Source organism: Giraffa tippelskirchi, chromosome 6 (assembly GCF_054371585.1).
Source record: "Giraffa tippelskirchi isolate mGirTip1 chromosome 6, T2T-mGirTip1v1.2.pri, whole genome shotgun sequence".
Taxonomy (NCBI): Eukaryota; Metazoa; Chordata; class Mammalia; order Artiodactyla; family Giraffidae; genus Giraffa; species Giraffa tippelskirchi.
Window position 1 is genome coordinate 6,072,017 of NC_137280.1, and position 15,762 is coordinate 6,087,778.

General features: G+C 35.6%; 1 protein-coding gene across 11 annotated transcripts in view; it reads left to right on the forward strand.

Annotated features, from left to right (window-relative positions):
• The window catches only part of CNBD1 (cyclic nucleotide binding domain containing 1), a 441,461-nt gene that overhangs the window by 278,698 nt on the left and 147,001 nt on the right, over nt 1–15,762 (forward strand). For 9 of the 11 annotated variants that reach the window (XR_014055766.1, XM_081496826.1, XM_081496823.1 and 6 more), the window contains 2 exons: nt 1,463–1,600; nt 3,847–3,979. Coding sequence is in view for 10 of the 11 variants with exons in the window: in XM_081496826.1 (XP_081352952.1) it covers nt 1,463–1,600; nt 3,847–3,979 (271 nt within the window). In the remaining variant the exon portion in view is untranslated. The remainder of the gene's footprint in view (nt 1–1,462; nt 1,601–3,846; nt 3,980–15,762) is intronic. The other 2 variants (XM_081496830.1, XM_081496828.1) reach the window with 1 other exon arrangement.

Genomic DNA, 15,762 nt, shown 5'->3' on the forward strand with positions numbered 1-15,762 from the left:
AAAAAGCAGAGACATCAACTTGCTGACAATGATCCAAATAATCAAAACTATGGTTTTTCAGTAGTCATATACATATGTGAGAGTTGGATCATAAAGAAAGCCAAATGCCAAAAGATGCTTTTGATTTGTAGTATTGTAGAAGACTCTAGATTCCTTTGAACTGCAAGGAGATCAAATTAGTCAATCCTACAAGAAATCAACCCTGAATATTCATTGGAGGGACTGATGCTGAAGTTCCAATACTTTGGTCACCTGATGCAAGGAGCTGATCATTGGAAAAGATCTTGGTCCTGGGATAGATTAGAGGCAAATGGTGAAGGGTGTAGCAGAGGACAAGATCGTGAGATAGCATCACTGACTCAATGGACATGAGTTAGAGCAAACTCCAGGAGATAGTGAAGGACAGAGGATCCTGGCGCACTACAGTCCATGGGGTCGCAGAGAATCAGACAGGACTGAACAAAAACAAACCAACAACTTGCTTTTTCCATTTAACATGTCATACAATCCTTTCAGGTCTTAAGCTTTATACAAAAACTTTCAATTCTGGTTCCTCACCTTGTGTGGTCCTGAGTTTCTTATTCTAATATGCATGACAATTCCTAGACCTCAGACCCTGAGACCTTCATCTAAGTTTGATATTACTCTGGACCACTTTAGTTCCAGCAGTTACTTTAAATTCCTTCTTTATTTTCAAACTGGTAGATTCAATTTCAGCTGTTCATTCAACTAAGGAAAGCATTCAACCTTTCTGTGGGTTTGAAGTGGAAGAGTAGAGGTTCTCCCATGTCACTGGTAGCCAGCCCTATTGACTTGATGTCTTCTCTGAGAAGTTACCCCTGTTTTTCTAGATGCCCTTCAGTTTTTCGCAGGCAAACATGAATACAAATCTTCTGTGTAGCTGTATACATTCTCACTACCTCCTAATAAATTACAGTATATATTCTAATGGTAATAATTTTGGTATGCTTAATATCTATTTGTAGCATAGTAAGTTGGGAGACCCTACATGAAAATATATATATATGCCAGTGATTTATACTTGCCTAACACTATATTCATTTTCATTACTACTATCAACATGAGTATAATAAAATAAATAGAAGACCCATGGATATAGGTGCACTGTTTTCTCATCCCTTCAACAAATATTTATTGAATGGCTCTTACGTACAAAGCCCTATTTCAGGCATTTTAAATGAATCAGTGAATAAAACAGAAGATCTATTCTTATGATTTATTTTCTTCATGCTAGTGAAAAAATAAAGTTTTCTTGTTTTGGGCAAGTAATATTGGCCAGAAGAAAAGACATCCATGCCAGACTTCAGATCCTCTTCTTTCACACACCTGGAGGCTGGCCTATGATACTCCCTTTTGTAGACTCTCCTAGACTGATCCTATCATTGATATTTTTATGTTGATGAATAATGATGAGGTTTAAGTGGTCTTGGTGTTTTTATAGCTTGGACAATGGAGTACCTTTGGAACCTTGGAAGTTGCAGCTCATGTTGAATCAGAAGCAAAGGAGTACTCAGTGGTGACAGAAGAAGACTGTGAAATTCTTAAAATTCCAGCAAATAATTATGCAAAGTTAAAAACGGTATGTTTTTGTTGATGTTGATGGTGGTGGTGTGCAGTCATTAAGTCGTGTCCGATTCTGTGACTCCATGGACTGCAGCACACTGGGCTTCCCTGTCCTTCACTGTTTCCCAGAGTTTGCTCAAACTCATATCAACTGAGTGGGTGATGCCATGCCACCACCTTGTCCTTTGTAGCCCCTTCTCCTCTTACCTTCACTCTTTCCCAGCATCAGAGTCTTTTCCAGTGAGTTGACTCTTCACATTAGGTGGCCAAAGTATTGGAGCTTCGGTTTGAGAATCAGTCCTTCCAATGAATATTCTCTGTTGATTTCTTGTAGGATTGCCTGGTTTGATCTCCTTGACTCTCAAGAGTCTTCTCCAACACCACAGTTCAAAAGCTTCACTTCTCTGGTGCTCAGCTTTCTTTATGATCCAACTCTCACATCCACACATGACCACTGGAAAAACCATTGCTTTGATTATATGGCCCTTTATCAGCAAGGTGATGTCTCTGCTTTTTAATACACTCTCTAGGTTTGCCATAGCTTTTCTTCCAAGGAGCAACCATCTTTTAATTTCACGGGTTCAGTCACCAGTGTGACCATATCTAATCTATATGTTAACACATTATGAGTGCTTTGACTCTCTAGATAGAAGTTATCCGTATCTCTTTCAATATTTTAATTTGTTTTGAATTGGAGACCATAAAAAGAAGATTTTATATACATCATTTAAGCCTTTGATGAGTAGTTGAAGTGGAAAGGAAGGTCTCTATGGATATAATTTATTATACATGTGCATTTGGTGCATTTGGTTCCCCATAAATTTAAGATTCATTCATTCACTTTTTTTTTTATTCATTCATTCAATGACTGTTTTGGGCAACAATGGCATGTCACCAACTAGGGATATCAGAAAAATCAGACAGAGATCTTTAAACCTGTATAATCTGCCTCAGGAATAAGAAAAAAAAAAACAGCTAGGAATTATTGGCACACTATATCATTGGTATAGCACATGTCAAAATCCAAAACTGCATGAATAGGTGATCACAACTTAACTCTGATCCCCTAATTCTGCTGCATTAGGAAAACTTATTTTCTTCAATCTTAACAATTTATTCTCTTTCATTAAAGTTGCAAAATACACCCATTTTCTATTTCTCTTCCCCTGGAGGGTAGAGGAAGGCTGTATAAATGATGGATTGGGGGACCACTATAGTCATCCTCTGTCAGAAATCTTGATAGGATTTAACCCTGGTGTGTGTGCCACAGGCCCTGCATAGGCTACGGTGAGATCCTATGTGGGAAGGAGATCAAGAGACATCCATCTTCTTGATTTAGGTCTTTTAATAGTTGGGGTTTCTTTTGATGCAGTTGTCTCAGTGTTAGTAATACAGAAGACTTTCCCAGGATTCAGTGAAGTGTGAAAGTGTTAGTCGCTCAGTCATGTCCAACTCTTCGCAACCCCATGGACTGACTGTAGTTCACCAAGCTCCTCTGTCCATGGCATTCTCCAGGCAAAAATACTGGAAAGTCGAAGTGGAGTCGCTCAGTTGAGTCCGACTCTTTGCAACCCCATGGACTGTAGCCTACCAGGCTCCTCCGTCCATGGGATTTTCCAGGCAAGAGTACTGGAGTGGGCTGCCATTTCCTTCTCCAGGGGATCTTCCTGACCCAGGGATCGAACTCATGTCTCCTACAGTGAAGACAGACGCTTTACTTTCTGAGCCACCACTGGAGTGGGTAGCAATTCCCATCTCCAGGGAACCTTCCTGACCGAGGGATCGAAACTGGGTCTCCTGAATTGCAGGCAGATTCTTTACTGTCTGACCCGCAAGAAAAGCCTGGGATTCAACTTCCTTCGAAATCTCTGGTTTCAGAGTGGCTGGCCTAAAAAAAGTTGCACACGTTTGTTTTTATTTTCAAAATGTCAAAATTTGATCAAATAAATGTTTCATCAAATGCAACATTTGAGTGTAGTCAACTATGATAGAGTTTTTCAAAAATGCTAAAATATTTATAAGAACTTAAAAATACATGTGAAAAGTGGGAAAATATTTTAGTAGCCAATCTGAAGATTAGAATTTCAATAGGGTTATCTGGTCTTGCTTTTATAAAAATTCAAATATATTCTATTATAGTTTGCATTCATATAACCTTTATTTTTCTTTTCACTGCCATTTGCCTATCTTCTATCCTTTTATCTCTCTCTTTTTTTTAAAGTTACTTAATACACAAATTTTGATAGTGACTTTTTGTTTCAGGAAAAGACAAAACTGGAAAATCAACATAAAGTGAAATTAATCCATAAATGTCCATATTATGTGGAGTGGCCTACTTTATCTATATATGAACTAGTTACATTCACTAAATGGAAAAAATTTCCCCCAGGTCATGGTGAGTTTAATGTAATTTTGGATCACTTTCTTTACATTATATTATTGAAATTTGTAATTTCTCATACTTTTAATATTTATTTTTATAAATATTATATTAAATATTTTATAATTTAATATTTTATATAACATTTTGTCATGTGTGTTTCTCTAATATATTTAATGTTAACTTTCAGTTGGACATTTAGATTGTTGCTTTTTTAATTAAAAATCATTCTGTATTGATTCAAAGGGTGATCTCAGAAGTAGAGTTACTTCCACATCGTCTATTTCTCCCCACAATCCCTACTCTTCTTGATTTACCCTTGCTGTCAATGTAAGGACCAAACTATATAGTAAAAATGCAATGAGAAATTATAGTCATTTTTTTTGTATATTATCTTGGAAGAACACGTACTTAAGTTGCACATTTGCTTGTCTGAACCTATGCTACACATTATCAGGGAAAATATCATTACAGAGAGTAGTTAAGATTAAAAGCAGGAGCAGCCGTAGTGATGCTGCCTATAGTTCCAATATTTAGACCTGCAATGATGCATGAACATGTTGGATTACATATACGCAAAAAATGTAGGTGGCATTGAGTCATTTTTACAACATTTTCACCTATGAGAAGTGTACTAAATAAGAGATGCCAACTAGTATGGGTTGATTTGGGGTCCCACAAAATTCATATGTTGACGCCCTAATCTCTTGTTGTTATTCAGGTGCTAAGTCATGTCCAACTCTTGCCACTTCTTGGACTGTAGCACACCAGGCTCCTCTGTCCTCCGCTGTCTCCTGTACTTTGCTGCAATTCATGTCCATAGATTCAGTGATACTTTCTAACCATCTCATCCTCAGCTGCTCCCTTCTCCTTTTGCCTTCAGTCTTTCCCAGCATCAGGGTCTTTTCCAATAAGTCGGCTATTCACATCAGATGACCAAAGTTTTAGAACTTCAATAAGAGTCCTTACAGTGAATATTCAGGGCTGATTTTCTTTTGGATTGACAACTTTGATCTTGCAGTTCAAGGGACCCTCGTAAATCTTCTCCAGTACCAGTTTGAAAGCATCAATTCTTTGGCATTCAGCTTCTTTATGGTCCAACTCTCACATCTATACATCAGTTCAGTTCAGTTCAGTCCCTCAGTCATGTCCAACTCTTTGCGACCCCTTGGACCACAGCACGCCAGGCTTCCCTGTCCATCACCAACTCCTGGAGTTTACCCAAGCTCATGTCCATCGAGTTGGTGATGCCATCCAACCATCTCATCCTCTGTCATCTATACATAGCTACTGGAAAAAAACATATACCTTTGACTATAAGGACTTTTGTCAGCTAAATGATGTCTCTGCCTTTTAATACACTGTCTAGGTTTGTCATAGCTTTCCTTTCAGGGAGCAAGTGTCTTTTAATTTAATGGCTGCAATCACCATCCCCAGTGATTTTGGAGCCTAAGAAAATAAACTCTGTCACTCTTTCCACTTTTCCCCCTTCTGTTTGCCATGTAATGATGGGACCGGATGCCGTGATCTCAGTTTTTTAATGTTGAGTTTCTAGCTAGGTTTTTCACCCTCATTAAGAGGCTCTTTAGTTTCTCTTCACTTTCTGCCATTACAGTGGTATTGTCTGCATATCTGAGGTTGTTGATACTTCTCCTGGCAATCTTGATTCCAGCTTGTGATTCATCTACCTCTACATATAAGATAAATAAGCAGGTTGACAATATACAGTGGCCTTATCATACTCATTTCCCAATTTTGGGAAATTTCCCCCAAAACCAGTTTTTCTATGTCTGGTTCTAATTGTTGCTTCTTGACCTGTAGATAGGTTTCTAAGGAGACAAGTAAGGTGGTCTGGTACTCCCTTCTCTTTAAGAATTTTCCACGGTTCATGGTGATCCACAAACTCAAATGCTTAAGCGTAGTCATGAAGTTGATGTTTTTCCCGAATGCCTTTGCTTCATCCATGATCCAGCAACTGTTAACAATTTGATCTCTGGTTCCTCTCCCTCTTCAAAACCCAGCTTGTACATCTGAAATTTCTCAGTTCATGTACTGCTAAATCCTAGCTTGGGGGATTTTGAGGATGACCTTGATAGCATGTGAAATGAGCTCAATTGTATGGTAGTAAGAACATTCTTTGGCATTGCCTTTCTTTGGGAATGTAATGAAAACTGACCTTTTCCAGTCTTGTGGCCACTACTGAGTTTTACCAATTTGCTGACATATTGAGTGAAGCACTTTAATAGCATAATCTTTTAGGATTTTTAAACAGCTCAGCTAAAAATCCATCACCTCCACTAGTTTTGTTCATAATAATGTTTCCTAAGGCCCACTTGACTTCATATTATAGAATGTCCAACTCTAGGTGAGTGACTGTACCATTGTGATTTTCTGGGTTATTAAGACCTTCCTTGTATAGTTCTTCAGTGTATTCTTGCCACCTCTGCTTTATCTCTTCTGCTTTTGTTTGGGCTTTATTGTTTCTGTCCTTTATGGTGCCTATTCTTGCACGTAATGTTCTCTTGATACCTCTAATTTTTTTTGAAGAGACTTTAGTCTTTCCCATTATATTGTTTTCCTCCATTTCTTTGCATTGTTCATTTAAAAGGTCTTCTTATCTCTCCTGTGAAACTCTGCATTCAGTTGGGTATATCTTCCCCTTTCTCCCTTGCCTTTCACTTCTCTTCTTTTCTCAGCTATTTATAAAGCCTCCTCAGACAGCCCCTTTGCCTTCTTGCAATTCTTTTTGTTTGGGATGATTTTGGCCACTGTCTCCTGTACGTTGTTATCCCCCAACCATAGTTTTTCAGGCACTCTGTCTACCACATCTAATTCTTTATATCTATTCATCACTACTGCTGTACCATCAAGGGACTTGATTTAGGTTATCCCTGAATTGCCTAGTGATTTTCCTTACTTTCTTCAGTTTAAGCTTGAATTCTAATATGATACTACTTGGATGTGGGACCTTTGGGATGCAGTTAAGCCATGAGAGTGGATTCCTCCTGAATGGTATCAGTGCCCTTAAAATTAGGAAGAGAAAGAGTTGATCTCTCTTTCTCGGCTATGTGAATATACTGTAAGATAGCTATCTGCAAACCAGAAAGAAGGCTGTCGTCAGATATTGAATCTGTTGGCACCGAGTTGTCCCAGCCTCCTAAATGCTAAAAGAATATATTTACCGTTTTAAGCCACTCAGCCAATACTAACTGTTATCACAGGCAAAACTAAGTCACTAATACAAGAGGAACTATGGTAGGTGGGTCAGAGTCTTAGATCTCATTCAGTCAGGAATCACTATGGTGCCCGATCTCAAACCTCTAGATCATAATTGCAGTGAAGGATGTGATCAGAAGGAGAACACTTCTGAATTAAGTTTAATACTAAAGTTCTAAAAAGAATGAGTCTAATTTATAAATTCCAAAATGTGACTATTCTAATAATAAAAGTATGTTGAAAAAGTGGTGGTATCTGGCTAAGATGTCATTTGAGGGAGTCACTACATAATAGGAAAGTGAGGTTTAGCATAGCACCATACAGACGTTTCATTTATTGGGGAAAAAAAAAGTACATTATGCTTCAAACACTGAGTCCCTAATAAACCTGTTCAATTTAGTGCGACTATGCACCCTTTGCTGAATTTGTTCCAAGTTTTTTTTCTGTGCTTGTTTTTATATATTATTTATCAGTTTTTGAAATGCAGTGTTTTTAGTCCACATTTAGCCAAATATTTATTTTCATCTTGCTTATAAAAATTGAATATGATATGTTGCATTTTCTTTCATGAAACATTTTTTTCCTAATGATGTATTCATTTTTTGGCCAAAAGTATATTTAGAAGACAAGTAGTAAGCTGATCTATAAAAAAACTGGAATTTAGCATTTGTAAAGTCAGTACATGTATTGTATAGAATTATTTTTAAATTGAGTGTTTGGATTTACTATAGGGTCTTCCTTTTGCATTAGAAGTATCAACTCTTGGCCCATACTTCAGTTCCAGAGCTATTTTATATAAGAATATCATAGCTTTGCCAATTTATCAGGATGTTAATAGTTCTGAGATGATTTTAAAGGAAGGAAGAAACCGTAATCAAAGAGTTTTTTTCAACTACATGAACCAAAAGGATATGGGGTTTGGAAAAAAGGGGAAGAATCATGTCTTTTTAATTTATTTGATTACTAATGATGAATAATTTGTGTTTCAACCTAAAATATTTAACTTTAGCATCAAAAAGTTAAGAAGATCCTGACTTGACACATAGTTTCTTAGACATGCTGGGTTCAAGTTTGTTTTTGGTGAATGTATTTTACACTAATGGTGGAAATTATTTTATTGAAAAATCCATGATTATATTTTACAAGTCAAAAGTTATATTATTCTTCTACTGTTGCCAATTGTTTAAATATTTCACCCTTATTCTTTTACAGTTTAAAAAACCATTTATCCTCCTTGGGGAAGAATGGCAATTTCAGTAGATGATTCTCAAAACTTCTTTCAGCTCTGAAATACTGTGGTTCTCATAAATAAACATACCTAGATGAAGAATAAATTCTTTCAATCTAATCTAATTTTCTTTTATGGTGGTGACAAACATGATATATCAAAGAGAAAGCATTAGATATAATCCTTCTCAACTTTACTCAAGATTTATTTTGAATTTTTATCAGAAAATGTAGAGTGTAGCTCAAATTATACTTTAACTATCTAGGTTAGAAATTAGCAATGTATGATTTCCAAAGCATAATTATGTGTGTTTTGATCTTATTTTAGGAAAACATGTTGGTGAAGTTTCAGAGAGATTTCATTATTGAAAAACTTGATAGAATTTAACATGAATCCCTGGAAATCTATGATATAAGTAAAGCTTATTTCTGGCTCTATTCCTCTGTTAAGCCTTTTTTCCTTTTGCTTCATTTGCAAAGGGAGGCTGAGTATAATGTATGTGTACAAAGTCTTCCCTGGTGATGTTTTTTGAGGTGTGATTGACAGGAAAATGGCAACCAGCTGATCTCACTAATCAACCTATGTCTATGTATGTCATGTGTATAAGAACAAAATGGTAAATTCATTAGACATCAATGAACCATTTGTGTAAATTTTATTGTTACCCTGCTTATGTCAATATGCTCCATCTTTTCCAGGTTGGGTATGATATAGCAAACATAATAATTACAGATATTAAAAATGTATTATTCAATTAAGTTTTAAAAGATTAAATATGCATATATACCAATTATGAAAAAAAAATCTAGACTTCACAAACCAAAAATGGAGAGTTTTAGCTACAGAATTTCTACTTAATGTTTCTGAATCCCAATTATTTGACATCTGTCTTTGCAGATCAATTAACTCTGGAGGGTATCAAAACTCTTAGCCCCAAGGACACTCTTAAGCATCCCAGAATCAGGTTTATGTCTTCGAGTGCCAGTGATTATGATGCATTTTTCTTCTCCTGTTTTTATTTTTTTGCATTAAGTGAATATTTTGTAATGTAGCATATTAATTCATTTAATCATTTTAATAGACTTTACTGCTTAAAGAAGTTTTAAATTCACAGCAAAAACTGATTAGGAGGTACAGAGAATTCCCATATACCACCTGCTCCTGATCTTGAATGCTATCCCTGGGTATTAGAATATTCCACCCAAGTGGCTCCTTTCTTATAGTAAATGAATCTACATGGAAACGTCATCAACCAAAGCCCATAGTTTACGCTAGGGCTCATTTTTGGTATTAGACATTCTGTAGCTTGGACAAACGTCTATCTGTCCACCATTTTGGTATTGTGCAGAGTACTTAATGCCTTAAAAATTCTCTGTGCTCTACATATTCATCTCTTCATCCTCCCTAAACCTCTGGCAATCAGTGATCTTTTTACTGTTTTCTTTTGATTTTGCCACTTCCATATTGTCACTGAATTGAAATCATACAATATGTATGTAGATTTTCAGATTGATTTCTTTCCCTTGAGCACTTAAGTTTCTTCCAAGTCTTTTCATGGTTTGTTAGTTAATTTCTTCTTAACACTGGATATATTCCATTGTCTGGATGTAACCCAGTGTATCTAACTGTTCATCCACTGAAAGACATCTTAGTTGCTTTCAGGTTTTGGCATTCTAAATAAAGCTGCTAAAAACATTTGCATGCAGGGTTTTCTGTGAATATAAGTTTTCAACTCCTTTGGGTAAACATTAAGGAGTGAAATCACTGGAGAATATGATAAAAGTATGTTTTATTTTGTGAGAAAGTAACAAACTGACTTCCAATGTGGCTGTACTATTTTGTATTTCCACCAGCATTGCGAGTTCCTGTTGCTCCTTGCTTGCATTTGCTGCTGTCAGTGTTCTAGATTTTAGCCAAATAGCTTTCTAATGGTATTTGTTTGTTTTAATTTTAACTTCCCTGATAATATATGAGTGGAGTACCTTTTCATGTGCTTTTTGATTGATATATCTTCTTTGGTGAAGAGTCAAATTCTTTGTCCCATTTTTTAAGTTAGATTTTTTTGTTTTCATATTGTTGAGGTTTAAGAATTCTTTATATATTTTGGATAACAGTGTTTTTCAGATATGTCCCTTGGAAATATTTTCTCCCAAAGTGTTCCTTGTCTTCTCATAATCATAATACAATGCATTTTTGAAGAACAGAAGTCCTTAATTTTAATGAAGACATCACTAGATCCAAGAGACATGGGTTTGATCCCTAGAGTTGGAAATATCCCCTGGAGTAGGAAATGGCAACCCACTTCAGTATTCTTGCCTGGGAAGTTCCATGGGCAGAGAAGCCTGGAGGGCTACAGTTCATGGGGTTGCAAAGAGTCAGACAAGACTGAGCACATACCCAAGTGAGCAAGTCTAGTTGTTCCAGCATCATTTGTTGAAGAGACTGCTTTTGCTTCATTATATTACTTTTACTCCTTTGTTAACGATCTGTTGCTTGTGTTTATGGAGTACCTTTCTGGGTGCTCTATCCTGTTTCATTGACATATTTGTCTGTCCTTAAGTCAATATCACACAGTTTTGTTTACTGTTGCTTTATAGTGTTTTGAACTTAGATAGTGGCAGTCCTTCAACTTTGTTCTTCACCTTCAATATTGTGGTGACTCCTTTGAATCTTTTGCCTCTCCATATAAACTTTAGAATCAGTCAATGTGCACACACACACACACATAAAGAAATTTAATTTGGATTGCATCATATCTATAGATCAAGTTGAGAAGAAATGACATTTTGATGATAATATCTTCCTATCCTAAGCATGAATTATCTCTCCTTTAATTGAGATTTTTAATTTCTTTCATCAGAGTTTTATAGTTTTCCTTGTATAGAGCTTGCACATATTTATTAGATTTATACCTAAGTATTTCGTTTTGGGGATTCCTAAGGTAAATAGTATTTCATTTTAAGTTTCAAATTCCACATGTTTGTTGTTAGTTAATACAAGTAGTTTTGGTTTCATGAATTTTTTATATTGATTTTTCTGTTTTCAATTTCCTTGATTTCTGCTCCAATTTTATTTCTTGATTCCTTTTTCTTCATTTGGATTTAATTTGCTTTTCCTTTTCTAATTTTCTAAGTTGATGCTTAGATTTTTTTGTAAGCTACTTCTCTTCTAATAAATGAATTCAATGCTATAAATTTCCCCCAAAGCACTGCTCTCACTGCATCCCATAATTTTGATGAATTTTTGATAAATTGTGTTTTCATTACTTTTAACTCAAAATATTATTAGATTTCTGTTGAGATTTCTTCCTTGACCCTTGTATATTATTTGGAAATGTGTTGTTAAGTTTCCACATATTTTGAAATTTTCCAGTTTTCTTTCTGCTATTGATTTCTAGTTAATTCCATTGTGGTCCAAGAGCACACACTGTATGATTTTTATCCTTCTAAATTCAAGTCATGTTTTGTGGCCCAAAATGTATTGTCTACTGGTGAATGTTCCACGTGACCTTGAGAGATGACTATTCTGGTGTTGTTGTACAGAGATACTCTGTTCAGCTGACTAGTGGTGATATTAAATTCAACTAAGTCCTGCTGGATCTTTCTCTTTCTGAGAGAGAGGAGTTGGATTCTCTAAATTTAACAGTGGATTTATCTGCTTGTCCTTGAGGCTGCATCCCTTCTCTTCACATATGTTGATGCTCTGTTTTTAGCACATACATGTTAAGCATCATCATGTTTTCTTGGACAATTGGCTTCTTTATCATCATGTGATGCCCCTGTTCATCTCATAATACTCCTTACTTTGAAATTTGTTCTGCCTGAAATTAACATAGCTATTTGCGCTTTCATTTGGTGAGTACTAGTACGGTATATTTATCTCCATGAAGTTATTTCTAATTTATATGTGTCTTTATATTTAAAGTGGGTTTCTTGTAGACAACCTATCATTGGGTCTTTTTTTTTTTTCTTTTTATCCACTCTGATAATCTTTGTCTTTTAATTGGTACATTTAAACCATTGGCATACAAAGTTATTATTGATATAATTTTATAATATTCACCATATTTGTTACTGTTGTCTATTTGCTACCATTGTTATTTGTTTCTGTTTTGGTTTTTACTCATTTTCTGCCTTTTGTGATTTTAATTATTTCCTATGATTTCATTTTCTCTCCTTTCTTAACATGTCAGTTTTACTGTTTTTAGTATAAACATTTTTACTGTTTCTTATGGTCATCCTGGAGTTTACAGTATACACTTATAACTAATCCAAGCTCACTTTCAAATAACACATCGATTCACAGTATGAATACCTTGTATTGGGTTGGCTAAAAGGTTTATTTTTTTCCTTAAGATGAATCTAAGTAGTGCTCAATTGTCTTTAGCTTCATTTGAAACAGTTTTGTTAGATTGTGTTGTGACAGCTGTCACATCAGCATCATTTTTTTTTTTAATTACCAAAATTGGTGAATTTTTGTGTAGCCACTTTAATATTGAAGATTTAAGGGAAAAAGCAACATTTTCCAGCATTTATGCTTTATTATTTCAATAAATATAAAAATGAAGCTGAAATGCAAAAAGAAAAAGAAAAGATTTATGCAGTGTATTGAGAAGGTGCTGTGACTGATCAAACATGTCAAAAGTAGTTTGCAAAGCTATGTGCTGGAGATTTCTCACTGAATGATGTTCCATGATTGGGCAGGCCAGCTGAAGTTGACAGCAATCAAACTGAGACATTAATTGAGAACAATCAATTACCCTATACAGGAGATAGCTGACATACACAAAATATCCAAATCAAGCATTGAAATTCATTTGCACCAGCTTGGTTAGATTCATTGCCTTGATGTTTGGGTTCCACATAAGTAAAGCAAAATAAATATATAAATAAAAACCTTTATGACCATATTTCTGCATGTAATTCTCTACCTAAACGTAATGAAAATGTTTTATTTTTAAAATAAATCATGACAGGTGATAAAAATGGATACAGTACAATAATGTGAAATGGAAGAGATCATGGAGCAAGGGAAATGAACCAGCACCAACCATACCAAAGACCAGTCTTCATCCAAAGAGGGTGATGTTGTGTATATGGCATGATTGGAAGGGAATTCTCTATTATGAGAACTACCAAGTTTCCCTGGTAGCTCAGTTGGTAAAGAATCTACCTGCAATGCAGGAGACCCTGTTTTGATTCCTGGGTCTGGAAGATCCCCTGGAGAATGGATAGGCTACCCACCACAGTATTCTTGGGCTCCCCTCATGGCTCAGCTGTAAAGAATCCGCCTGCAATATGGGAGACCTGGGCTTGATCCCTGGTCTTGGGAAGATCCCCTGGGAAGGGAAAGGCTACCCACTCCACTATTCTGGCCTGGAGAATTCCATGGACTGTGAAGTCCTAGGGGTCACAAAGAGTCAGACACGACTGAGTGACTTTCACTTTCCCTTTCTCTTTTACGAGCTCCTTCTGGAAAACCAATTAGTTCCAACAAGCAGTGTTCCTTATTAGAACAACTGAGAGCAACACTTGATGAAAAGTGTCCAGAATTAGTCAACAGAAATGCATAATCTTTCAATAGGATAATGCAAGACTGCATGTTTTTTGATGACCAGGCAAAACTGTTACAACTTGACTGGGAAGTTCTGATTTATTCTGTGTATCCACCAGAAATTGCACCTTCAGATTTATGTATATTTCAGTCTTTATAAAATTCTCTTAGTGGAAAAATTTTAAATTTTCTGGAAGACTGTTAAAGGCACCTGGGTGGTTTCTTTTCTCCAAAAGATAAAAAGTTTGGGGAAGATGAAATTATGAAGTTTCCTAAAAAATAGCAGAAGATAGTGGAACAGAATGGTGAATACATTGTTCGGTAGTGTTCTTGGTGAAAGTGAAAAATATGTATCTTTATATAAAAACCAAAGGAACTCTTTGACCAATCCAATAATAACAAAATAATCCTTCCTCTCATCTCTTCTATCATTGCTGTAATTAATTTTACTCATATACAACATAGTTAAGCAGATACATATTTATAAGCATACATAGTCAAATATAGTATTTCTATTATTGTTTTGAACAAAGTGTTATCTGTTAGATAAAGTAAGAGGAAAAAGTTTCTATTTTACTTTCACTTTATCCTTCCCTGATACTTCCCCTTTCTTTGTATAGAGCAGAGTTTCTGGCCTATATCATTATCTTTCCCTCTAAAGAATTTATTTTAATATTTGTTACAAGACATTTTGAGGTTTTCAATTTTTATTTGTCTGAGAAAGTCTTTATTTCTCCAACTGCTTTTGAAGGATAATTTTGCAGAGTCCAGAATTTTCCACTGGTAGATTTTTTTTTTCCTCTTAATATTGTCAATATTTTACTCCTCTCTCTTCTTGTTTGCATGGTTTCTGAGAAGGGGTTGGTTGTAATTTTTATCTTTGATCCCCTATATGTAAGAGATTTTTTTTCCCCCCTCTGGCTTATTTCAGGATTTTTCTTATCTCTGATTTTCTATATATTGGAAATAAAATGCTGAGATGTAGTTGTTTGGGTTTCTGTTCATATACATATTTTTTCGAATAGGGGAGGGCACTTATGCTGTATATATCCTGCTTGATATTCTCTGAGATACTGAATGAGCATGTGGTTTGGTGTCTGTTACTGTTTTTGAGAAATTCTCAGTCATTATTAGTTCACACATGTAGCCCTTCCTTTCCCTCTCTCTTCCTCTAACAGTCCCATCAGGTGCGTTATGCCTTTTGCAGTTGTCCCACAGTTCTTGACTATGCTTTCTTTTGATCGTCTCTTTGCCTCTCACTTTTTGATGTTTCTAATTAGATATCCTCCAGTTCAGAGACTATTCCTCAGCTGTGTGCAGTCTGCTGAGAACCCTTTCACAGACATTGTTTTTTTCTGTTATGTTGTTTTGTAGTTCCAGTATTTATTTTTGATCTTTCATAGAACTTCCATCTCTCTGCTTCCTTTGTCCATTTGTTCTTGCTTGTTGTCTACTTTATTCATTAGTACCCTTAGCATAAAAATTCCTGGTTTGATAATTCCAGCATCTCTGACATCTCTTGCTTACTCTGTCTTTTCTGTGATTTTTTTTGTAGTATTTAAATTTTTTCTGGGTATCTAGGTATCAATTTGCTATAATATGTTTTAGTAATATGGTTGTAAGGTGTAGAGGGAGGAGGTCTCCACCTTGTAATGAGCCTATGCCTCTCAAATGTGAACTTCACACATAATTCAGTCTTCACCCATTCCTATTAGTTAGGAAAGGTGGGTCAGAGTTGACTGGAATTAGGTATTTCCCTTCAATTCAGTTAACCTTTGATAAAAACCCTGTTAGGTTAGAC